Source organism: Helobdella robusta (genome assembly GCF_000326865.2).
Source record: "Helobdella robusta unplaced genomic scaffold HELROscaffold_3, whole genome shotgun sequence".
Classification (NCBI taxonomy): Eukaryota; Metazoa; Annelida; class Clitellata; order Rhynchobdellida; family Glossiphoniidae; genus Helobdella; species Helobdella robusta.
Genome location: NW_008704501.1, coordinates 5412479 through 5437063, shown reverse-complemented (window position 1 = coordinate 5437063; position 24585 = coordinate 5412479). Strand labels below are relative to the sequence as shown.

At 31.6% G+C, this 24585-nt stretch overlaps 5 protein-coding genes across 5 annotated transcripts; 4 read left to right on the top strand and 1 right to left on the bottom strand.

The window, feature by feature from the left end:
- Window positions 1-930: 930 nt before the first annotated feature.
- Window positions 931-7009, top strand: HELRODRAFT_149122 (hypothetical protein; the record flags this gene model as incomplete). The annotated part of the gene is made up of 19 exons (XM_009021447.1): window positions 931-1013; window positions 1092-1569; window positions 1682-1762; window positions 1871-2065; window positions 2170-2291; window positions 2476-2587; window positions 2824-2975; window positions 3146-3218; window positions 3445-3553; window positions 3666-3854; window positions 4026-4165; window positions 4349-4441; window positions 4612-4706; window positions 4823-4930; window positions 4982-5045; window positions 5825-5945; window positions 6131-6243; window positions 6581-6743; window positions 6870-7009. Coding segments are annotated over 19 exons (2631 nt in total), but the record flags the coding sequence as incomplete, so codon positions are not given.
- A 3751-nt stretch (window positions 7010-10760) lies between these two features.
- Window positions 10761-11799, top strand: HELRODRAFT_161538 (hypothetical protein; the record flags this gene model as incomplete). The annotated part of the gene is made up of 3 exons (XM_009021446.1): window positions 10761-10851; window positions 11211-11286; window positions 11619-11799. The coding sequence occupies 3 exons, from the start codon at window positions 10761-10763 to the stop codon at window positions 11797-11799; spliced, it is 348 nt and encodes a 115-aa protein (XP_009019694.1).
- Window positions 11800-12134: 335 nt separating this feature from the next.
- Window positions 12135-17630, top strand: HELRODRAFT_188650 (hypothetical protein). Its single transcript, XM_009021445.1, has 16 exons — window positions 12135-12471; window positions 12827-12974; window positions 13098-13159; window positions 13267-13353; window positions 13614-13700; window positions 13989-14229; window positions 14360-14481; window positions 15102-15217; window positions 15291-15494; window positions 15934-16002; window positions 16104-16217; window positions 16423-16553; window positions 16737-16781; window positions 16993-17117; window positions 17249-17321; window positions 17422-17630. Exons 1-16 carry the CDS (start codon window positions 12211-12213, stop codon window positions 17469-17471), a joined length of 1935 nt encoding a protein of 644 aa, XP_009019693.1. The 5' UTR covers window positions 12135-12210; the 3' UTR covers window positions 17472-17630.
- Window positions 17631-19890: 2260 nt separating this feature from the next.
- On the top strand, window positions 19891-20513 carry HELRODRAFT_152146 (hypothetical protein; the record flags this gene model as incomplete). Its single annotated transcript, XM_009021444.1, has 3 exons — window positions 19891-20016; window positions 20090-20244; window positions 20312-20513. Coding segments are annotated over 3 exons (483 nt in total), but the record flags the coding sequence as incomplete, so codon positions are not given.
- Window positions 20514-22060: 1547 nt separating this feature from the next.
- HELRODRAFT_161535 (hypothetical protein) lies at window positions 22061-23398 on the bottom strand (the record flags this gene model as incomplete). The annotated part of the gene is made up of 1 exon (XM_009021443.1): window positions 22061-23398. One exon carries the CDS (start codon window positions 23396-23398, stop codon window positions 22061-22063), a length of 1338 nt encoding a protein of 445 aa, XP_009019691.1.
- Window positions 23399-24585: the final 1187 nt, after the last annotated feature.

The window sequence follows — 24585 nt, the reverse complement described above, 5'->3', positions numbered from 1 at the left end:
TGAATTAGCGTATAAACAAACGTCGGAAAAACTAACGCACGAACATTACTACCAAAAAAAGGTTATGTTAAAAAAATTTTTTTTTTCTCCCAGTCAATGGGTCGAAAAAATTTGCTATTTAAACATATGCGGCCCTTCAAAGATCAAATAGTTCTCAATGCGGCCCTTCAAAAGTCAAATAGTTCTCAATGTGGCCCTCACAGCAAAAAGTTTGCCCACCCCTGATTTAATGCATGCGTGGTTTCTTTTGCGAGTTGAACTCAAAAATTCAAATTACTATTGATAAATTTTGATATGTAGATATCAGCAGGAGCAGCATGAAAACATGCTAAATGTTATTTTCATACCCTCTTCAACATATATTCAAACACTTTTACAAATAAAATTTTTGCTTGCAAAGTTCCTTTAATTCAATAACACTGTTACGTTAAAATTTTCATTTTTTCAATTTCATAATTTTATTTAAAATTTGTTAATTTAATTTATTTCAACACATTTTTGAGTTTATTAAGAAATGTGATGAATATACTAACGCATGAACTCATACCACTATACGCTGTCATTACCTCATCCGTGAGCTATAAACAGTATGAAAGATAATTAATGTTTACATGGCTACGTGCATATGATGTGATCTATATATACCTGCCTATGTATGAATGAATGTACCAATCTATCTTCATTTCATTTTATCATCCGCGTTGTTGTTTCATAGTGCTTTTCTCTTGTGCAGTGCTTTTTTAAATGTTGCAGAACTCGAGTGATGACGATGAAAGTTTTGCTCCTGACACGAAAGTGACGAATTTGATAAAAAGTGTTTCAAACAGTCATGGAAACATCAAGAAAAGTAACACATGTAGATTCATTAAAGAATCATCCGCCTTTAAAATGGTAGAAAATGAAGTTTTGTTGGTCAAAGAGAAGAGAAAGCAGGAGCTGGAAGAGATGAACCTTGTACAGTTGTACGTTTTCGTTGCCAGGTGCATCGCCTATCCTTTCTCCGCTAAGTATAGGTAACTACTAGAATATTTAAAAAAATACTTTTATAGAATTGGAAAATTAGTAAAAACAAAATAACAAATAAACCGCAGGTACGACATAATTCACAAACCTCCAAAACTGACAAACCTTCAACTGATGCTGGCTCGAGAGAGATTTCAATCGTTCCTCAATGGAGATTTGAAGCTGTCGACAGATGAAGCGTTCACGACAAATATAGCAAAGTTCAACGACGTCATATTAAAGAGGGAGGAAGTTACAAATGTCGTTAACGGACCCGGCTGGACTATGACGGATTTTTCAGATTTGTTCAAAAAAGAGATTACTCAGTACGTGGCTCGTCTGCCTGAAATAAAGGGCCTCTCAAAATCAACTCTCATCGACAACTGGATGAACAAGTTTGAGTTTTTATTCAAAGGTGAAAGTGATAATAAAAAAGTTTTTGTTCATTTGAACACTGTCCTAAAATGCATTACAACAAAAATGAACAAGGATCAGCTATTTGAACTTTTTCAAAAAATTCTCGGAATAAAGAAACAACAGCATTGGACGCTCTACAAGTTGCTACAAGTAAACAAATTTTCATGGATTCTGATTATAAATAAGAAATACTAAATTTAAAACTGCTAAAAAACTAAAAATTATTGTTCAAATTAGGAATGCGTGTTTACAATTTTCCCAGGTTGATAACACTGATGAGCAGGCAGCTCAAGTCAGGAGGGAGCTAGATTACAGGATGAATGAAGTCAAAGAACGGCAAAAGGTAATTATTTTTTTGAAATCATCGGGCATTTGATCATATCCGCATTTATTTAATCGTGTTTGCCTGTAAGCCTAAAATTTTTGAATGTTCCTAATATAATGATTTTAGAAAGCAGATGGCAACACAGAAATGGACAGCTGTTACATTGAAGAGTTGAAACTATCGATAGAATCGCTGAAAGCATCACTGCAGAACGTTCCAGTGTTCAAGGACGAAAATAATAAGGAGCTCTCTAAGTTTAAAATGGTTTCAGAAGATGAGACGATAGAAAAAAACGATCTTGTTTTGTCATTCAAAGTGCAAGTTAGTCTTCATGACATTTTAATAATGATTTTAGTAGTTGAATAATTGCAGTGGTTTGTCCACAAAAATAGGATAAATAAATACGATGCATTCAACAAATGCAGGTGGTGATAAAAGGTCTTCAAGGTTTTGTGGAGGATAAAAAAGACAAATTAATTTTTTGCACTTTTGAGATGGACGGTTGTGATAAGTTATCAACGAACAGGGTTGATCCTTCAAACATGAGGTTCGAGTTTGTATGCATTTATAACATGAATTTGAATATTTCAATAAACTTCTTTAACCAATCATTTAAGCATTTTTAATTTATTTTAAAAATCGTTTCCAACTATTTAAAGTTTTATATTTTATTATGTAATTGGCTTTGTTGTCTTGATTTTGAAAGTGATGATTTTTTGTATATTTTGCAGTTGGGATGACCAAGCCGATTTTCTAACGAGTAGTCCGCTGCCGAACGTACGAATCAGGCTGTGCAGGGAGAGTTCTGGCGTCTTCAACATCAACGATAGGGAACTTGCAAGAGTAGAGATCCCATTTTTATTGATTTTATTTATTGGATTTCAATAAATTATTTTTTAACAAAATAAGGCTTCCAGTTGAATCAATTATTGTTGTGGTATTTATTAGCGCAGAAATTTACAAATGCGAAACAAATTTATTTAATTTTCAATAATAAATTGAATCGTCAAAAATTTGAACAATGACAAATAACCCCAAGAAGTTGAAACTAATTACAGCAACGTAAAATTATGTTGAAGGTAGATTTGCTACTGAAATTATCCAACACCAAAGCAACGGAAGAATGGATGGAGATGCAACAAGTGTACAAGAAAGATCCCGTCAGCAAGAACGTCCTCAAAATAAAACTGTTGACGCATGTCGAAAAACCCCCGAACGTCAAACATTTTGGGTCAGTATCTGAAATAAAACCAATTTTGTGCAATCAACTTGTGTACAAATGGGTTTATAGTCATCTTACTATTCATCCGCATTGCATTCCTAAATGTTTTGTTAAAGTATTCAATCAAATTAGTTTTGTACAGATATGCAAAAAAGCAAATTTTCGATAATTCATTGCAGCTATCTCTTTGCTCTAGGAAAAACCATTTGGAAAAAGTGGAAAAAAAGATATTTTTTACTGATACAGGCTTGTGTATATTTTGAAAGTTTTGTCGATGTGCTATATTAATTTCAAACTAGCAAATTCCTAGCTTAAAAAACGTTTTTAAATACTTTAATTATTATTCAAGACAAAACAAGAATAACTAAAATAAGATATGTTATTTTTGTGAAAGCAGCATAAACATGCACGTTAATATTTTTTCTAACAATTTTAAAATAAAGACTTTTCCAAAGAGGAAAACTTTTCAATTCTTCAGGTATCTCAGTTCACGTTTGTCCTGTGCAGCTATCGCGAGAACAAAACTCAACCAGATGCCGTCCTGCCTCTGCATGGTTTCATCGTCGACTTTTGTGGCGGTGTGCCAGGTAAGATGAAAATGACTAAAAATTTGTTTTTGCAATTGCTAAAATATTTTTTAGTTTCTTCGAAAAACAACGATTCAAACTATTCATACGTTCTCCAAACGTTTGTTACAAGGTACAGACCTCTCGAACTTGTACCTAGTGTTGACGAAACAGGGCTTCGATGAAATAATATTAACGTCCAGTAGTAACGAGAGTGACCTGATGCCCTGGTTGGATGCAATCTACCGAGCCACTGGACAGCCCTTCAAACCTCAGTTGCCCACTGAGGCTGACAAACAGGATACAGCCGTCTATAGATCAGGTTCGGGCTGATAGCTTTGATCATTTTTCAATTTTATGATTTTAATTTATTTTCACAAAAACTTATTAATGAATGGCTTTTCCATTTTTAAAAACAGTTTATGGTTTAGTAAAAATTAAACTGCAATCGCGTATATCTTATTAATAATAGTTTGTAAATGTTACAATTAAGAATCCCAGCGTATAAAACGAAAAAAATTGCAAGTCATGGTCGACGCCTGTCCTTCTAAATTTGATCACGAGGAGCTGTTTGTTACTCTGCAGCGGAAGACCATTGAATATCGTTTGAGTGATTCAGATATATGTTCTTCAGTAATTTTACAATAGTTTTTTCACTAAATGCTCAAACTTTTTAAAAACTTTATAAAGCTTTGTGTCATGTTTTTTGAAATTACATCTTTAATTAGTTGATAAAAAGTTCTAACTTTTTATAAACTGTTTTAAAGTTCAGAAAGAGGCATTTTAATTAAATTTTCAATTTTTTTTTCTAACAAGGGATGGTTGAGCGCCGATCAGATATACGTACTCGATGAATATTGCGCCAGATATGGTGTGCGTGTTTTTACCAGACATTTGTCTTACATAGAAGTCAGTCGAGCATATATATTTCAATGTCCTATCGGAGTTTTGTTTCTATTAACATTTTTGACTGGTGGTTGTAGAATTGTCGTTACTATACAACAAAGCCAATTTTTATCCTCTTGTTTCTTGATGTGTTTCCATATATAATGACTTGAATGGTCTTCCAATCCAACCAGATACTCATGGACCATGCGTACTCCAACATCAGCATCGACCCATCGCTTCTCTACCAAAAGTTCGCCTTCTGTATGGCGCATGTTCACGGAAACAAGTTCGTTCACTTTGTGTTTTTGGGTTCAAAGAACTGACATTTAAAATTGTAAATTGGTTTATTGCATAATGTTAAAATTTTTTGATATGAAACAGTATTGAAAATCTCTTTACAAGGTTGGACCAAACGTACGCAGCCACGATAGATGAAAAAAAAAAATTTCTGATCGTTGCGATCAAACTGAAAGATTTTTTAGAATACCAGTTCATTCACTTCAGGTATACGTGAGCTTTATTTATTCAATTCAATTTTAAAATTGTTCATTCAATTTACAGAACTTGCTTTCCATTTGGGAGGCCGAAGGACTCTTTGAAAATATGCTTATCTCTATACGAAAGTGTAAGTCGATTTTTTTTCATAACAATGTTACAATTGATGATGAAAGTATGTTTGAATACTTTTTGTAAAAGATTTCAATGAATTTTGTCTATTTCGCAATAATCCAGTAACCCACAGAAGACATTAGTTTGTTATTTCGAATCATGAAGCTTGTCTTTTTCTAAAAAAAAAAATCAGCTCATGATCTCTTTTCATTTAAATTGAAGTCACTAGTGACATTGAAATGGTGACACACTCTTTTATTACACAGAGACAAATTGACACAAAGTAAACGAGACAAAAATTTTAGAAAGATGTAAAAATATGTTATGACAAAATATAAAACAAACCTGGAACAACAGGATAGAACTACAGCCGTCGACATTAATGTTTTACTGTGTCTCCTTGTCTATTAGTTTCGTAGAGAGTAAACGGAAATCATGAGAACAAATTTTACAAGTTGATTTTTTATGATAAAAGTTTAAAATTTGAAAAATATTATTTTTGCAGATATCAAGAGAGGTTGCTTACTTTGAAGATCTGCTTGATTCCAACAGCAAGGTATATACCATTTAATTTTGGAAAAGAATATTGATTTTAAATCTATAAAAATAAATTCTTTTTGTTTAAAAATGTTAATTCAAGAGTATATTCTGATTAAATATGATTGAAGGATCTGTTCGAGTTTTTTTCGCGAAACCGTACTTTTTTTTATTTAATTAATTTCATAAATTTTGAAATATTTTGTATGAAAACACGGTGACATTTGAATGTGACTAAATTGGTTTTCGTAATAAAAGGACACCAAGCATTCAGTAGATCCCATATCGGCTGAAAAGATAGTAGATGAATTGAAGAGGTGTATATCTAATTCGACATACTTTGACTACATCCACGTTGCTCAACTTTGTGGCATTGAAGGTTGTATATTAAACATAAAAATTTTTATATTTTAAATTATTCACTGAAGGTTCTTGCAAAACATTTTCCAATATTTTTCTTTTGAAAAACGGAATAAACTTATTCATCAGATGAAATCCTATTTCAAAGTTTTAACAGTCAACCTTCCGAAAAAAATTTTTATAAAACAAAAATTTTTTAAACAGAGGCATTGTTCAGTACTAATTTTGAGAGAAACCGTACTTCATTTCTGGCTCTGGCGGAACATTGCATTCAAATTCAACAGCAGATATTTTGGTTTCATGCAGACGTAAGAATAGTCTTGCTATCAAATATTCATTTTGGCAGAAACAATTAGGAACATTGTGTAACGTAAAAAATATGGTGCCCATTTTTTGCATATTTATCAATGATGTCATCCATAAATATGTTTCACTTTTTACCCAAATAGGAGAGTTTACTTCATGTCGAAAATCATTGATTCATTTTATATTAAAATGGTTATAAAATGTAATTACTTTTTATAAAATAAATTTTGTAAAGAGACAAATTGGCTACTGCAGTAGATTATTAAAAAATTTATGTTCATTGCATTCTGAAAATAATTTATTCAATGACGTTAATTAAAGTTGTGTTGAAATGTTTAAACTGTCCAGGCTTTTGTATCATACAAGGACATTCTGACGGAGAATGGAGAACTTTTGTGGTCACTCTTCATACTCGATTTTCATCAATTCACGGACAAACACCCTCTGACGGAACTGCTGTGGAATTTATTCTCCCTCTTTAATCTCTTAAACCAATATTTCTCCTCGCAATGTGACGTATCACTTATATAGTTTACAAAATATTTTACATTTTTTTTTTGATAACCTGCTTACATGTATACTTAACAAAATATTTTAAATTATTTTTTATAACCTACTTATTTAAAAACTTATTCAGCATACTTGAATCAAAGAGAATCTCATAAAGAACTGTGCAAAATATTTGCCCCCATTGTCCTTCACTACCTGGAAAGCATGCACCAATCGATCGTTTATTCTCTCCGTCTTAATTTTGATAGAGAAACGTGGAAACCTCTCGGGTATGTTATAGATCGATCTATCTTAATTAAAAAGGAACATTTTTTGAACTTAATTTTCTAAATGAACATTTAAAGAGGAAGCTGTTCAACAACAGAAGGAATTTTTTGGAAACTTGAGAGCCTCAGGAATTTCATTCGGGATTTAAACTGGCCTGACGCGCAATTCAATGAACATCTGGTGGAGGTGCTTCATAAGCTAAATGAAGACGTTATGAAACAAACTTTTGACAAGTTAGCTAACAACTGAATTCAATATTTTCAAAATATATTCACTGAAATTTCCGACAAAACGTTTTTAATTGATTATTTTTCTTAATACGTCTCTAGAATTTCATTTTTTGCCGTTACTATGTTGAAAAAGTTGGAGAACGAGAAACAAGCAATCAACTCAGAAACTTACTTTCTTCTCGTCAACACTGCAAATAAAATTGTTGATCTAGTGAGAGAATTTTTAACTTTAAAACTTACAAATATGACTTTATGACCAGCGTACATTAATTAAAACATAAATGTTTTCCACTGAGTATAGTTTTCATCATATCCAGCGATAATTAGTCCCTACGAACAACTTTCGAAGGATTTGATGGAGTGGACGTTTTCAAAGGTTTCTAAAAAATTATTTCATTTTACAAAACAATTGAGAAATTTTCTGTTTATTTAATAACAACAGATATTGGAGAGCTTAAAATGTCTGATGAACAAGCTTCAAAGATTTGATCCCAATTGTTTTTATTCCCCTCTGTTCACTTTGAAGGTTTTTATTGACATTTTATATTTTTCGTCAAACTGTTTTGTGAGTTTTATGATATGGTGCTTGTGCGTTTATATACTAATTTGTCATGCAATTTGGATTGTACATTGTACAATTTGCAGACCAAAATTTTATTTGAGGCAAATAATAAAAGATAAAAATAAATAAAAATGGTTGAATTTAACTTCATAGACACCCTCGAAAGATACTGGTAAACCTTATACCGATTTTCTTGAAATCTGCTTGCAACAATTTTCAAGATTAATTGCCGATAAAAAGTTCTTAGCAGAACATCTAGAGGTATATATGCTTTTTGGCAAAGTTCATTGCTTCCTACTAGTAAAAATTTAAAATGTTCAATAGATATTTTATACACGACACGTTAACATGATAATGAGTTGGTTAGTTGAAAGAATTGATGTGAAACTTCATGTCTTCCAGATCACTGTCCTAACTAAATTGTGGAACGTTTGTAGATTCTTTATTAATATTCATACTTGAAAATATTAACTGAATGTAAAAGTGTTTAGCTGAATAAGAACCATCGTTAAATTATCAGAAAATAATTCAAACGTTTAAAAACGTCCTGCCTCCGAAAATTATTCAAACGAAGGACTTTCAAACGATAACTATGCGGCTAGCGGTTACTATCCATTTATTCATTCATGAATCATGTGTGACTTATTTTTTATTTATGATTTTGATTTATTTTTAGCGCCTAAAAATTTTGTTTTATCTAGCTTCGTCGGGTTTCTTGTAAAATAAAACTGAATAAACTTTTGCTTAAGATGAACTCTAAGCTTCTATTGCTACGATGACACAAATAGTTAAACAAAATAAAATTCAATAAAACTTTAGCGATTACATAATGTATACTAAATTATACAGAAGTTGTTCGTATTTATCTTAAATAAACTGTTCACATTAACGGTGAACAAATTAAACGAGTGTCGAATTATTAAGTTTGAAGAAAATGACTTGTTTTTCAAACAGGCTGAAGAGGACCATGTCTCAAAACAAGAAGAAGAATCCTAACTCATCAAAAAACATTAATTTTCCATTTTATTTTTATTTGTTCAAACTCGCGGCTCAAATTTTTTTTATGATTTAGAAACTGTTTGGACATTAAAAAACGGATAAAAATTTTTCAAATGTCTTCACTCAAAATAGATTAAAATATCTATTTCATTAACTGCTTTCAATAGCGTGTTTGTTGTTAAGTAAACCTCCACATACATTATACTCCGCTAATTTTTACTAAATTCGTCATTCCGCATGGAAGATGAAACCGACCATCCATGTGAACATGAGATTATTGGTCCAATATGGGCTTCATGGGCAAATGATTACCCTCATGGGTGTTTTGTGGGCAAAATGCGGGTTTTATGTGTATAGGAAAGCCTATATTGGCTCCACAAAGGCTCATTAAGGGTTGTGTAGGCTTTTGCAACTATATAAAATTCAAAATTTTGTGACATTTTATTATTCCATTGTAATATTTAATGAACATTTTGAATAAAAATTCTAAATATAATGCTTTTTTCAATAATTAATAAAATGGACAAGGTTTCTAAAAATTATATTGGACAACCATGGGTCCCTTATGGGCTATCTGGGCTAGTAGCCAAAAATTAAAATATGTGATGATTCAAAGCTAAATGTTTTTTATATGTTATGGTATACTATGAAATGTTTTAAACTTATGTTTTTATCAACTTAATTTGGTCTATTTTTATGACTGTTGTTTTATTTCTTTTAAATTCTAGGACCTAAACGCCCCGGTTTACGATCGTCTTCTTTTTCTCGCTTTTTCTTAACTCGTGTTAAACACTCTTTTGCCAAATCTGCTTTTGCTTTTTCTGGTCCTTTTCTCTGGAACTCTCTACCTACTTCTCTGACTACTTCTCCATCACTTGCGAAGTTCAGAGCGGATCTCAAGACCCATCTGTTTTCAAAATTCATTGAGGAGCGCTGTTGTACATCGCGGAAATAGCGCTTTATAAGCTAATTTATTGATTGATTGACATCGCTTTATTTTGCCACGCTTTATGTTTACTTTTCAATACTAACTCGGAAATTTTGATCGTGTTCCTTTGTTCCTTTTCATCGCGTTAAAGTTGATATATCAGCGTTAAAAAATTAATAAATTATAATTATATAATTTATCAGTTATTTTATTCAATTGTTTTGAACTGCCTTGGCGTGCTGAATACTGATAGAAAGGTAATGATTTAATAAATTAAATAATTTTTTTGTGATCTGAATGCCCCTTTGATTTGTTCTTTGTTGTGTTATTAACCTTAAACTTAACTTTGTTAATATTTTAATTTATTGTATAATATTTTATTTTATTTTATAGTATCATAACTTAGACAAAAGAATAAATAAAAAATGGATTCTTTGAATTTAACTTTGTTAATATTTTAATTTATTGTATAAATAATATTTTAATTTATTTTATTTTATAGTATCATAACTTAGACAAAAGAATAAATAAAAAAATGGATTCTTCGAATGATTATAACAAGCGTACTTTATCTAGACAAGACACATAAAGAGGAAGGTGGAAGATTTTTTTAATAAAATTCCTATGAAAGAAACAAAGAAACAAATATAGCATCATTAGTTGATCAAAATAACAAGCAAGATTGCACTACTAGGAACATCAATAATATTGATGCTAATGAAAATTATGAAAGGTACAACGATCAGCTAGAAGAATCTTTTAGTCTGCCATCAAAAATATTAAAATTCCAAGATTCTGATAATGCTAATGATGAAAGCTCCAGTTTGTTTATGTATAATATAGTGAAAGTTCTAATAATATAGAAATTTCAAGCTTATCAACCAGCACGTCATCATCTAGCAACCTAAGAACTTTCAAAGAGCATCTAGCTACATGGGCTGTACAATATAAAATTAGCCAAAGAGCACAAAATGCATTATTGAAAATTTTTTATGAGTTTGGATGAAGTAATAAGAAGAGTGATGTCTCATAATGAAAAATGATGTAGCCTTTGGATTCAACATGGTTGGGAAAAAAGGGAAAATACCATTTGGAAGTTCAAAATTATTCGAGATTGTATACAGTAAGTTTAATTTAAAAACCATTTTCTTCAATTTGTTTTAGTTCAATTTTAATATTTTTTTCCTTAGTATTCATTAATCTTTTTTTATTAAAGTTATTTTTTTGTCTTGCCCGGTTCCAGCCATTGTAATCCCCACATTTCTCCAAGGCTGAATCCCTTGGTAGAGTCTACCAAGGGACTCAGCTTTGGAGAACATGAACCTGTAGTAGCTACAATAAACATATGGAGTACTCCATGTTTATCTTAGCTACTGAAGGTTCATCTCGGATAGCTGACTCCTAGCCAACTCAGCCTTACATCTTTTCGGAATAAATTTATGTTAATAATTTTTGTAAATAATTTTTTTATTCATATAACAGGATCAGTCAAAAAATGCTTCAATTGGAGAGGTCATGAAAAGAGATGTGGAGTTAGCAGTGGCAAAATGGTTGACTGGTGCTCGAGACAGATGGTAGAAAGGCATTTCGGTTGAACAAATCAAATTCATCTGTAAGAACAAATGAAGGAAATTTTTCAGATGAGGCATCAGATGAAGATGAAAATTATAATTGTGCATAAATGAAATTTTTTATACTATAACATTTTATTTTTAGTATTTATAACCTGACTTTCTCTTTTAATTATTTTTTTGAACATTGAACATGTAGTATTTTTTGTTGTGGAAGTTTTATCAAAATAAAATATACTTCAAAAAATCCAACATGTGTGTGTGCATACTTTTAAGCCCATTTAGCCCACGTAACGCCCGTTTACATTCTCTTATTTAGCCCATGTAAAGCCCGTTTACATTCTCTTATTTTCCCACATGGGTTCCACGTGAATTGGACGGTCATTTTGCACGGGCAGCCCACATGGGGCCTATATGTCAGCCCACCTGTGACCTATATAGGTCCCATCTTTCATTGTTCACTGGGATGTGTTACATGCTGCATACTGTCCAAGAAGTGAAGTCTACATACATAGTTGAAATTTGGAGTAAACCATGGATATATATAATATATTTATATCCATGGAGTCAACATCAAAATGATAAGTTTATTAAATTATTTCTAGAATTTGAATATTACCATAATTGTCTTCGCTCACTAAATAGTACGGTTCCACTTTTCAACTTAGCTTGAACTTGAATATATCTTTTAGAAACAGCCATTATAAGAATATTAAACACAAAAACATTCCTTTTTTTACATGTATGCCATGTGTGTATGGATTTTACGGTATCCATCATTTTTGTAGTACATCACTTTTACGAACCTTTTTACTTTTCATCAGTTTCGGCAATTTCAATCCACTATCTTCTTTACAATCTAAGTACTGAATTGCAACAAAAAAGCATACCGCTCACAAATTTTTATAGAGATGCAACGCGACGAGGATTCACATTCAACAAGTGGCGGCCATTCAAATGTCCTCGAGCAAGAAATCGGTCTGGCATCGCAAGCTTTTGACGAATTTAGTAAATCAAATTACGAACAGAGTGTCAATCTTCTCTCCAAGCTGCTCACTTTAAAAGGCAGTGATAAAAAAATTTTTCTCAATATGGCCGTTGCCGAGTACTACAAATCTGGCCAGACCAAAGTTAATCAACTTCAAACATCTCTCCAAGATATAGTTAAAAAAGTTTGTTATTTTTTTATGTTATAACAAAAATAACATACATATTTGTTTGATAAATATTAATTTATCAATTATGTTATAATTATAACAATATTAAATTACTTATGTTATGTGGAAGGGTCCTTGAGGACAGTTTAATTTTCAATGCAAATCCTTATAAGGAGAAAAGATTTACCTAACTTCTCTCTCACAATATAATGATAATATGACATATTATAATATTATATATTATAAATATGAAAAATGACATATGTACAAAAACATGACATATATATAAATAAAAACATGAAAAGTGATTTCTGATTTGAAATTCAGTTTGGTTTTTTGAATATGAAATTTTTTTCAATATTTCTCCTAGATCCAAATGGAGAATTCAAACAGTGCAGCTGACTTTGCTGAGCATTGTGTCATATATTACAACTTGGCAGTCACATATTACAATACTAAACAATATTCACAAGCAGTTCAATGTTTCAAACAATTAGAATCACTTGGTGAAAATATGGGTAAATAAATTACGCAATATATAAACTATATTTTTGTTAGGTTTTTAGACTTTTTTAATTTAACCAAGTATTTTCAATGTTTCATTAATTACTGTATGCTGGATAACTCATTTAAATGAACAGATGAAACCTTGTTGATGAAAATAATATATCTACTCGTTGATGCTTACCTCTCATCATTCAAGGTCTGTGTGTTGGGTAATTTCTAGCAATAGAATAATTTTTGTAAAATTATTTAAAATTATTATTTCTTCATAAATATAAACCTAGAGAAAAATTGTGTTTCCTTTAGCCCTACAAAGCTTTTGAGGTCATTGAATTTTTTGAAAGTTCGGATAAGTTGAATAAAGCAAACAAGCAGACACTAATTATGAAACAGGTTTTTTCAACTGGTTCTTTACTTTAATTTTTTATTTTTGTAGAAATATATAAGATACATTTTTTTTAAAAATAATTAATAAAAAAATTTTTTCTATTGCTCGCTGTCGAATGTCATTAAACACTCTAGTTTAACAATTTCTTTTGATCACATAGATTTTTTACTTTTATAGTGCCTAATGTATATAATTAACATTTATTTTTATTAATAAATAAACAAATGTAGTAGTGTGTTTTTGATGAATTACTTCCTACTAACAGTACAAAATGAAATGTCATCTGATGATGAGGTCATTAGATGGATTTTCGAAAGAAATTAAACATTTAGGTGATGCTACAAAACTTCAGGTTAAAAAAATTTATTATTATTCGAATAATTATTATTTTTGCTGATATTATTATAGTTTTCAATATTTTAATTACTAAACTGGTGTAGTACTTAATTTGTTAAATAATGTTAATCAAGCTATTTACAGCATACCACAACATGTAATAATTTTCGTTGCATATATTAACAATATCGGGGGAAATTCATTATTTAATGATGATAATTATGATAAATGTTATTATGATGTTTTTATATATAATATTATTATTATTGTTGTTAATTTTATCAGTAGTTCTTTTTTTGCTCAGTCAAAGGAGGGCATCTTTTTGAAATCACAATTTGAAATGCTACTGAGGAGGTATTCGCAGTCGGTCAAGACGCTAAGCTCTCACCAGGGCAACGACACTCGCAACAAATACTACCTGATGTGCTGTGCCAACAACATTGCAGTTAATTACTTCGAGATGAAGAAATATAATCTAGCACATAAGTATCTAGTGAAAGCCGTTGAGCATAAGAATGCCCTCACCGAACTCCAGAAAAAGAATGGTTTGCTTATTTTAAAATTTCCTTCTCTGGTAAACAAAAATAATTTTTATTATATTTCTGTATAAATTCACGTTTTTATTTTTTTATATATTTTATTTATTTTTTAAAATTATTTTTTATCAATTTCTAGGACCATCTTCAGAGAACCTGTCAAACAATCGGCATTACGAGTTGTTGTACAATATGGGCGTCACGCTCCTACAGTGCAATAAACCGCTGCTTGCTTTTGATTGCTTGCTTGGTGTCATTCAGGTTTCTTCGACATCTTCTGGCATCTTTTTTACGTTTTTCTGAATCTTCTTGCATCTTCATGTTTATTGGCTGGTCATTTACTTTTTTTCATTTGCTTAGCTGGTTCTGTATAAAAGTCTAGATCAATTTTTGTTTTAGTTGCTGTTGAATTTTTTCTGGTGTTAGCTGAACGTTTCACGTTTCCAAAGTTTTTCACTTTTTATATCCTGGTAATAGCATTTCAATACTTCCGAGTTTGTTCTGTTGTTGTCTTGTAAGTTCTTTTCAGATTGGTGCAGTCTATAATAAATGATCCAAGAGTTTACACATGTGATAGATCTTAGAGGTCACTGAATGATTGCTTTTTTTTGTTTGCTAAAAAGTATTAGTTGCTTATTTCTACATGGCAGTATTCAATGTGTTTATAGGTGTATCAGTTCAATCCACGCCTGTGGTTAAGGTTGGCTGAATGTTCTGTCATGGCCCATAAACAAGTTTGAAGCTGCTTAATTATGTTTTTTCTTAGTTTTTTAAATTAAATTAATATTATTCTATTTAGTTTCTCTGTGTGTTTATGCTTGGATATTATTATTATACTTTTGATAAAATTTTCGCCATGTTTTTATTTTGTCTTTATGAAGAGCCTTGAACGAGATAGCTACTCGGAGAAGACCTCAGTAATAAATTGCTTTGTTGGCTCATCCACTCATAAGAAGGCCATCTTAGGTCAGGGGGTCAACTGTAAAAATTTCAACAAGTGCGTCAAAAATTGATTTCCCTTCAATGGCTTTTTGCATGCACCCTTTTAAATTCAAATTTTTCAAACTTAGCTCTAAGGATTCTAGCGCCATGCCTATGCCAACAATGGGTTTTGCATCACTGTGTCTGGAAAACGCTCTTCTCTGCCTCAACAGTACAAACAGCAATGTGGACAAATCGAAGATGAAGAAGAAGAAGAAGGAAGATGATGTGATGGATGCTGATGGATCGGATGTTGATTACTTGCCTGATGATTTGGCTGCAGAGAGTATTGGGTAAGTACACTTGGTCAGTGAGTCAGCTACTCTACAGTATATTAATGTTCAGCTTTTTTTTTATAACATTTGTGCAAGATATGCTAAGCTTCCTTTTAAAGTCTCAATCTATCTATACTGTATAAATTATTATTCAATCGTCACACAGTCAAACAAGCTCTGTATGTTATGTTGCTTAACCATATTTAATGCATCAAACCTATCCTTATTCAGCAGTTTGGTAGTTCCTAATCGTTCTATATCACATAATTACCGTATCAGTTTTTACTATCTTCCAATATATTTCATGCTTGCTAATGTTTTGAAAGTGCTGAATATTTTTATTTATTAAATGTGGTGCCAATGAAACATTTACTTCTTAATGTACATTTTTCAATATATTTGATTTTCAAATTGAATAAATTAGTAGCAAACACAAACACTAAACTCTCACGAACAGGTCAAATGAATTATTCATTGCTATGGCTCCATCTAGCCCAGTCAAGATCAACGAGATTAATAATTTGAGGTCTTTTCTTAGATTCTATGTTTTTTCATTTTTCTTGTCTGCTGCAAATAAATATATCCGCCACTTTACTGTATGTGTTGCACATTATGTTCGTCAATCAGGTGCTCAATACTGACGTTGAAGTGTTACATCGCTCTACACCACAAAAATTATTTGATTGCACTACGTGTCAGCAACTTGCTGCTACAGCAACCCAACTTATCTGGCATTCACAGGTTTGTCATTTAGTCAGCGTTTGTTTGTTTGTTTGTTTGTTTGTTTGTTTGTTTTTTTGTTTGTTTGTTTGTTTGTTTGTTTGTTTGTTTGTTTGTTAGCTAATTAGCTATTATGCTAGTAACTATCGTTCGTTTGATTGTTGATATTTGCAAACGTCAATATTAATGTTTCCTTTCTTGTTACTCAATTTATTTGACTCATAAGATACTTGGCTCTGATGTACAAAGCCGAGGCACTGGTTGGACTGGACAGGTTACCAGAGAGTACAGATCTGATGTTAACTGATATTTCTGACATCAACATATTCAGTAGCAGTGATGCTGCTTATATACAAAGTTTGTAGCACTTTTCATCCGCTCGTCTATTTATCCGTCTATTTTTTTTCTTTCCTGTTATTTGGCTTCTTTCTTTAACAGATGTAATAAATAAGAATTTAAAAGTTTTATTTTCTGTCATTTCTCGTTCTTAAAACATTTATATATATTTATTAAACAGTTATTTTCTAATTTTAATTACAGGAAGAGATGACGAAAATATAAATAAATGTGAGCAAAATACTGAAAGTTAGTCATCATTTACGGTGAAAATTGGTCAAATAATTATATAATTACGATAATTTTTAAATTAATTTGAAGTATTATCTCTAATTATTACCATAAACCCCTAAATACAAATATCACTTTTGGCTAGAATGGAAATGTTATTTTTGTACGTTCTGCTACTAAATCATCCTAACTGACCAACGTATTAAATCATCCTAACTGAATCACACAGAACTGCAGAATGTCAACTGGTTCCCACACACAAAAGAGGGAGCCCAGTGTATCATGCACTATAATGTGGCTGTCGTGTCTGTCATCAATGGAGACCTCGTTAAGGCGCGAACTTTCCTTCAAAAGGTTGGTTATTTTTTTTTTCAATATAGATTTATAACTTTGCTATTTTAAAAAGTGTTTCTTTGAATGATCCTCATTTCGTGTTTCTTGCTTCGATGTTTTTTTTCTTTCCATTGTGCCTCTCACACGAGCAGAGTTTGCAGCACTTGAAGCAACCTTACCCTACACAAGTGTACTACCTGATGATATATCTCGAAGTTGCCGAAGGTTTTTTTACATTTCAGTCATTGTTTCCATAACTCATTTGTTTATACTGGAGATTACGGTGACCAGATCAACGTTCATCACAATTTTTAAAATTTTTCAGCTAAAGGAAAGAGCAAGGATCCGCCTAATATTCGTAGCATTGTGGCTTGAAATTCCCAGTGATATGGACACATATACCATGTTGCTTATCAGTTAAATGTAGTTTTTTGTAATTTCTAAATTCAATATATCTTTTTATTTCATTTATATTCAATTCGGTTTGTAATCTTTTTTTAGTTTTGTTGTTTTATTTTCTTGAATACATTCATTCTAACCGCAACGGGTGGTAGATTTGTGCAGGTTGCACAGCGCGCATTTTGTGTTTTGGTCAACTTTTTCCATATGTAGGATGATTTGATAAGTATTTTTTTTATTTTACATATGAATAAATTGGATAGGTGCAAATTCAATTTAATAGTTAATTAATAGTTATCGTGAAGTTTTGACAGTGCGTAAACTTTAGCGTCGAAATTATCTGCAGTATTCATCAGCTATTAACAGGATGATCCCTCTGCAAAACAAAGCTTCCAGTAGAGTGTTTAGTCGGAAGGTTAGGTTTAAAATGAAACTCTAAGTAAAATATTTTTACAAACTTGAGTTTAAGTTGCTAAGATTCGTTTAATTTAAAGCCCGTGTTATGACATCTATCGGTAATTCGTGTTTCGAATATTTCCGAACAAAAATGTATCTAACGTCATAGTTATTGTTCTATGTGTACATCTAAATACAAGGTTTGTTTTTTGATAAATATATTTAGTGAAGAATCTAGTATGAAGGAAGATTAACTTTATAATGTTGGATGGGTGTCTGCCTGAGTTTATTCAAGAAAAAAAGAAAGGCACGTCTTTTTTCATTTTCAATGCAGCTTTGTCAAACGCAGAACTGGTAACTTGTCATTTTATGCAATTAAATTTTTGTGCCACAAAAGCTGTAGGTACTTTCCACGCGACGAACAAACGTTAAAGTATGCACGCGCATGCAGCGTATCATAAGCGCATCTAGTATGATAGTCTTCCAGTTTCACTATTCAAACCAATCCATCGCGCAACAACAGTGCAAGACATGACACTTCTGCTGACTGAGCTAACTCGTTTTCCAATTAATTATATATTAAGAGTTAATATTGTAAAAATTAAAATACTATCAGTAAAAAATTTTTGAACAATTTTAAAGATTTTTTTTTTTTTTATTGAAAAAGTCTGAATTCATTCAAAATTTTTAGAAAAAGAATGTAGTCGAAAATGTGATAGAGACGTCTGATAAAGATGTCACTACTCAAATAAAGAAGGAAAACGAACAAACTGGGTTGGGTGTGATGAACAGACTAGCGGAATTTGTTTTAAGAACAGATGTAAAGAAATCCAATCAAACGAATAGCGAGCAAGAAAAGACCCATGATGAAGATGAACTTTGGAAGGTTATTGTAAAACGACAGAAAAAAGAAATGCTCGATAAAATTGCTAAGCTAGAAGAAGAATATCGCCGAATGAAAGAGGCAGATAAAGAATTGAAAAAAATCGATGACGAAATGAAACTCGTTGAAGAAGAACAAGAAAACTGGCTTTTGATAAAAGATAAAATGTCACAGAAATCTAATCGCGTGATGCCCGTAACATCAGCTGAGAATATGAAGAGGAGTTTCAGGTTCGATAAAAATACTTCACCTTCTCATAGACAAAAATTTATTCCAATGAAAAACAAAAAAGACATTGATGCCCTAGATTTTTATGTTGAAACTGTTCAATCGAAAGTGTCAAATGAAAATAGGGAAAGAATGAGTTTAGTTGACGGTACACCATCAACGAGTTGGTATCATTTTTAATTTCATGCTATTCCAATTATACTGCTTTTGTATTAACCAAAAAAATTTTATGTTGATTATGAAGTAAAGTTTTTCTGAGAAAATTTTTTTGAAAAATTTTTGTTTATTTTAGTACTGAGTTCACAACGCCATGACAATTCATCAACGACATACTGCATCGAAAACTACTTGATTTTAAACATGATTGGAAAGGGTTGCTGTGGAACTGTAAGAACCTTTCATTGAAAGCATCAATAATAATTAATGTTTTTATGAGATGTCACGTTTTCTCTAAATTTTCTAACTTTCATACTTCTGATCATATAGTGCAACAACTTGGGATGGTTATCTCAAGTTGGCCGAGCTTATATTTTAGCCAATATAACACCATACTGAAATACACTTGTAAATAAACCAAAAAACCAGTAAATTGTTACCTTTATTGAATATATGGCCTGTGGTAATGCTAAGTGGTGTCACTCCAAGTTTTGAATGTAAGATTGAAAAAACGTTTCAAAAAAGTGAATAATTTTAAATTTAAATCATATTAAAATGACGCTAAAAAATGCAATTGAAATAGCAGCGTTGTAGTGCGTATTTTTAAAGAAATTAGATTAGAATTTTTCACTTCTCGTAGCTTGACATTTTTTATGATCGTTAGCAAATTTATTAAACATTGTTATATAGATTTTATTAGCTTTGGACAAAATTACTAAAAAGGCTGTGGCTATTAAAGTGGTAGAAAAAGCTAGCAGGTTTTTATCAGTCATGGTTTCTGAGAAGCAGGTCATGGATCTGTTACGTCCGAACTGGCACCCATTTGTGGTCTATATGTTCAACTGTTTTCAGACTAAAGTTTGCTACTGTCTTACTTAATTACTTCAATGACTATCTGTAAATTACAAAAAAAAAATCAATTTATTTTTAGGGACACATTTTGTTTGTCATGGAATATTTAGAAGGCCGAACCTTAAACGTGATATTGGCAATTGAAAAGTTCTTTACAGAACAACGGACAGTGTTTTACTCGTCTTGCGTTTTGTTAGCTATTGGTTACTTACACAGCCTCAATATAGCACACAGGTCGGGATTTTCACACTTTTCTGTTTAATGTAAAAAAGAAAGAAATTACAAATATATTTAAATTCAGAGATATCAAGCTAGAAAATATAGCACTAGATCGTCAGGGATATCCAAAGTTGATTGACTTTGGTATGGCTGAAATTAACGTTAAACATAACACACCAATACTGGAGAAATCAGGCACTAGATTTTATCAAGGACCTGAGTTTCTAATTCCTGGCATGATCACTCGACGGTCGAGTGACTTTTGGAGTTTGGGAGTGATCATACACGCAATGCTAACAGGAAAAGTTATAATTCCTTGTTTATTTTTATTACATTTAAATATAAATTCAAATAAATTTATTATAAATTTAATATAAATTTCGTTCAGTTCATAACCGTGCTACCGGTTTTAATAATGGATGCCCAACTCAGCAGACATGCTTATGATCTTTTAAAAAAAGTAAGCCATCAATGTTTAGGTGTATTGAAGTTATAACAATTGTTGATTCAGTTAATTGTTCAATTAATTATAATAATTAATTAATTAATTAATTACTTGTTAGATGCTGCAAACAAATCCCCTGGAACGACTTGGAGCAGGTCAAAATGGGGCTAGTGACATCATGAAGCATTCATTTTTTAGGGTTTGAAACTATAAATCTGTTCAAATAAATGTCATTGTTTTATTTATTCATTAACCAATTTTCAACAGTATTCAGATTGGGATGAATTGCTTAACAGAAATATCATGGCACCTGCATTTTGGACCAAATCGGTTAGACCGCATAATTATACATTCTGATTAATTGTTACGGATATCAAATTATATTATACGTCTTTGAAAACTAAAATTGTGAATATTTTTTATTTTTTGCTGTACGTCATGACGAAGCCTAGCTGTTCACAAATTATGTCTCAGATGTTTGGTAGTTAAACATTTGTACCACAAGTCCTGTATCTCCACACCAAACGGACTTCAAAACATTTGTGAGCGCAAGCACAAGCGCCAAATAATACACACGAACTGCTTGATAGATAACTCTTGAGTTTTGCACACATGGCATTCGAAGCGAGTTAGTTTAGTTTTCTAAAACAACGCGAGTTATGTGGCACTCTTACTCTTTGAACTTGCTCGCCTACCTGATTTTAACACAATGATCCTTATTCGTTTGAAGCATGAGGCTTGATTTGTTCTAGAATTTATTTGCATGTTATCGTTAAATAAATATAATTTTATCAAAATTCAGCCTGAAATGAAACCATTCAATAAAGATTTAGAATCAATGAAATCAGCAAAGGCAGTTAATTTGAAGAATAAAAATTTTGAAAATGTGCAATGGTTAACCGTCGAAGAAGTTCAAAAGGAGGAAATAAATTCATTTACCGAGCACATGTAACACGTCTCCCTGCGGAATGTAAAAGCCAAATTCATGTATGGCTGTTAACAATTTTTATGCTTGAGGCTCTATATTTAACAAACATTTCAACTTCACCAAATCGTGTAAGGTTTAATTGAAATCAAACTTTTCAACTCACGAGTGTTCACAGAAATATTTTATTTCAACATATATGTATATATATATATATATATATATATATATATATATATATATATATATATATATATTTATATAATAAATTAAACAGAAAATGAAAGCCAACATCATCACTATCGCAGGAACAAAGTTAAAACAAGATTTAAAAAAATATTTACACTCATGAAAAATTTATTAATTGTGATTAAACAAAATTGCATTAAATTTAATTAAGTTAATTAAGCGATTTGAAAAAAACTTTAAAAATTCTTCGCATTGTCATTGAATTCTCCAGCCTAAATAGGTGCCTGCAAGTAATACGTCCTGCCAGCAACGTTGTAAGAAGCAGGTTGTACATTTTTTGACCGTCTGTTGTCATACGTGCCTGGAACGCCAGTCATCGGTTGTTGGTTGTTGTAACGATTGGAAACATTGTAATTGTTGTTGTAGTGTGGCGTGTGGTAGTTGTACATGCTTGGACGCATGGTGATGTTCTCAGAAGAATTACTGCTGCTGCCTTCCGAGATCGTCATGACTTGTGTTTGGCTCTCTTTCTTCTTCACCCTCCCGTATATGACATCTCGATCGTTGGAGCTATTTCGAAGGGACGCTGCATAACTTCTTGAAGGTACCTGCTGCTGTCTGCTTGCCAGTGAGTCGAATGATTTTTCAACTTGCGAGCCAACTTTATTTTGGTAGTTCCTGGCAGGAGATGTTGATTTCTTGCCAACGTAAGCTCGAGCTTTTGTTGTGTAATCAAGGCTGTCCGTTCTACTCTCAACGTAACACGTTGCATCTGCCATTATAAGACCGTTTTTATTCAAAAATGTTTTAGTGGTGTAAGAGCCGATGCTGGAAATTGTGCTGTCCGTAAAACCATTTGTCTGCGTTTGAGTGCTGGAGTTTGTGCGCGATATTTCATTATGAGGAAATATTTCAAAGGCATTCGATTCTCTAATCGTTTGTCTATAGTTCAATCCATTTTGATAATTATTTTGACTCTGAGATGTCTTGGTGCCCGTGTAAACGACAGTCGGTCTCTTTGTCAATGTTTTTGCAAAATTATTTTCAGATCTGGAAATTGGACGCCCAACTTTTGATGAAGAATAATTGATTGACCCGGTTGGTTTTACTGCAGTTGATTTAATTTCTGATAGTTTTAAAGTATTTAATCCGTAAATTTGTTCTGGCGATTTGCCAGTGAAATATTTTTCTCCAGTGACGAGTTCTCTGAAAAGTTTCTCAAACGAAACTGCGTCGTTAACTTTCCTGACAGTATAAGTGTATATTTCATATTTGAAACTTGGCAGTCTGGATTTCAAGACACAAACAACCAAGTTTGTATATTTTCTATCTTGGTAAATGTCGAACAAACGTTCAAAATCAAAATGTTCATATTGCGCCCCAATTGCCTTCAACTTGTCCAAAATTCTATCTCCTAACGTCAAACCGTTAGGAGAGAGTTTTAGGGATGTTTTTATTGGTTCTCCGAAACGATTTTTATCTGGAGAGAAGTCGTACAGTTGATTAGCGAAAAACTTTCCGCAAGTCCAAACATCGCATTTAAACCTGGCAACATTCGACCTCAGTCTGAGAGTGTCGCTACCGTGAAATGAAACAATTTCTGAGGCCATTAATAAAACGATACTAAAACGAAAATTAAAATTGCATTGCAGAAGCAAATAACTGAAAACGTTAAATTGAAATGGGTTTATTTTTTGTCTGAAGTTCGAAATGTTCACGAGGAAATAATTCTCAGTTGTATGACTGAATGTTGGCGTTCTCAATGGTTGCTGAAATAAACAATGTGTGGCTTGCAAATAACAATGGGTGACTCGCTGAGCTACTGAATTTATAATAGTTATAAGCAGCTCTTGCTGTTAGCAAGACTCTACGTTGCTTCTAAATCGTCCACGCAAATAATTCTTTAATTGGAATTTATCGGCTCATAGTATTAAAACGTCAACGTAGAATTTATATTTTATTTTTGAAATAAAGTTTCGAATCATGAGACATATGACGTTAAATTCTTTCCTATTCATCAAATAGATTTTTCGAGACATGTTCATTTTTTTATCAAAGTCAACAACACTTAACTTTTTGAATTTCATACTGCTTATTCTTTTAATCCTTCACACATATTTAAAAATACTAACTAACACGCACGTGCACACGATGGTACATTCTTGCGCACATTCATATTTTTATATTTTATCAATATATACATAAAATGTCTTAGTTTGCTGGGCCGAAAAAATGTTAGCAATTTGTTATTCAACAGTTATAGGTTCAGTTTGATTTTATCGATAGTAATATTATTGACTTCTTTCTTATTATAATAATTGATTCCTATCGGCACAATCACTATCTCATTATCTCGGTTCAAATAACAACTTTAACAAAATATATCGAAGTAATTTTTGTGACACATTACTCTCACGCACACACATCACATAACGGTGACAAAATGCTAAAATATCTTTTTTAAAAAACGAACGTTAATTATATTGAATTGTTGCCTTCTCAATCGATTAATCGATTGAGAAGGCATCGTTAAAAGAGTCAATCGGCTTGACAGTCAGATATGACTTTTTACGGCTGAATGTTTTTAATTTTTTGCTTATTTTTTTTTACAATAGCACAGTTTCTAATCAAAAGTAGTTTATCAATTCACGATATCTATGCTTTATCGTCATCTACATTTGCTCTAGCAATTTTTATATCTACCGTATAATTTCTTTTTAATAGTTGGATGCCATTTATTTAAATATTCACCAATTAAATGTTAATTGTCATTAATCAACAGTCGTTGGTCAGTCAA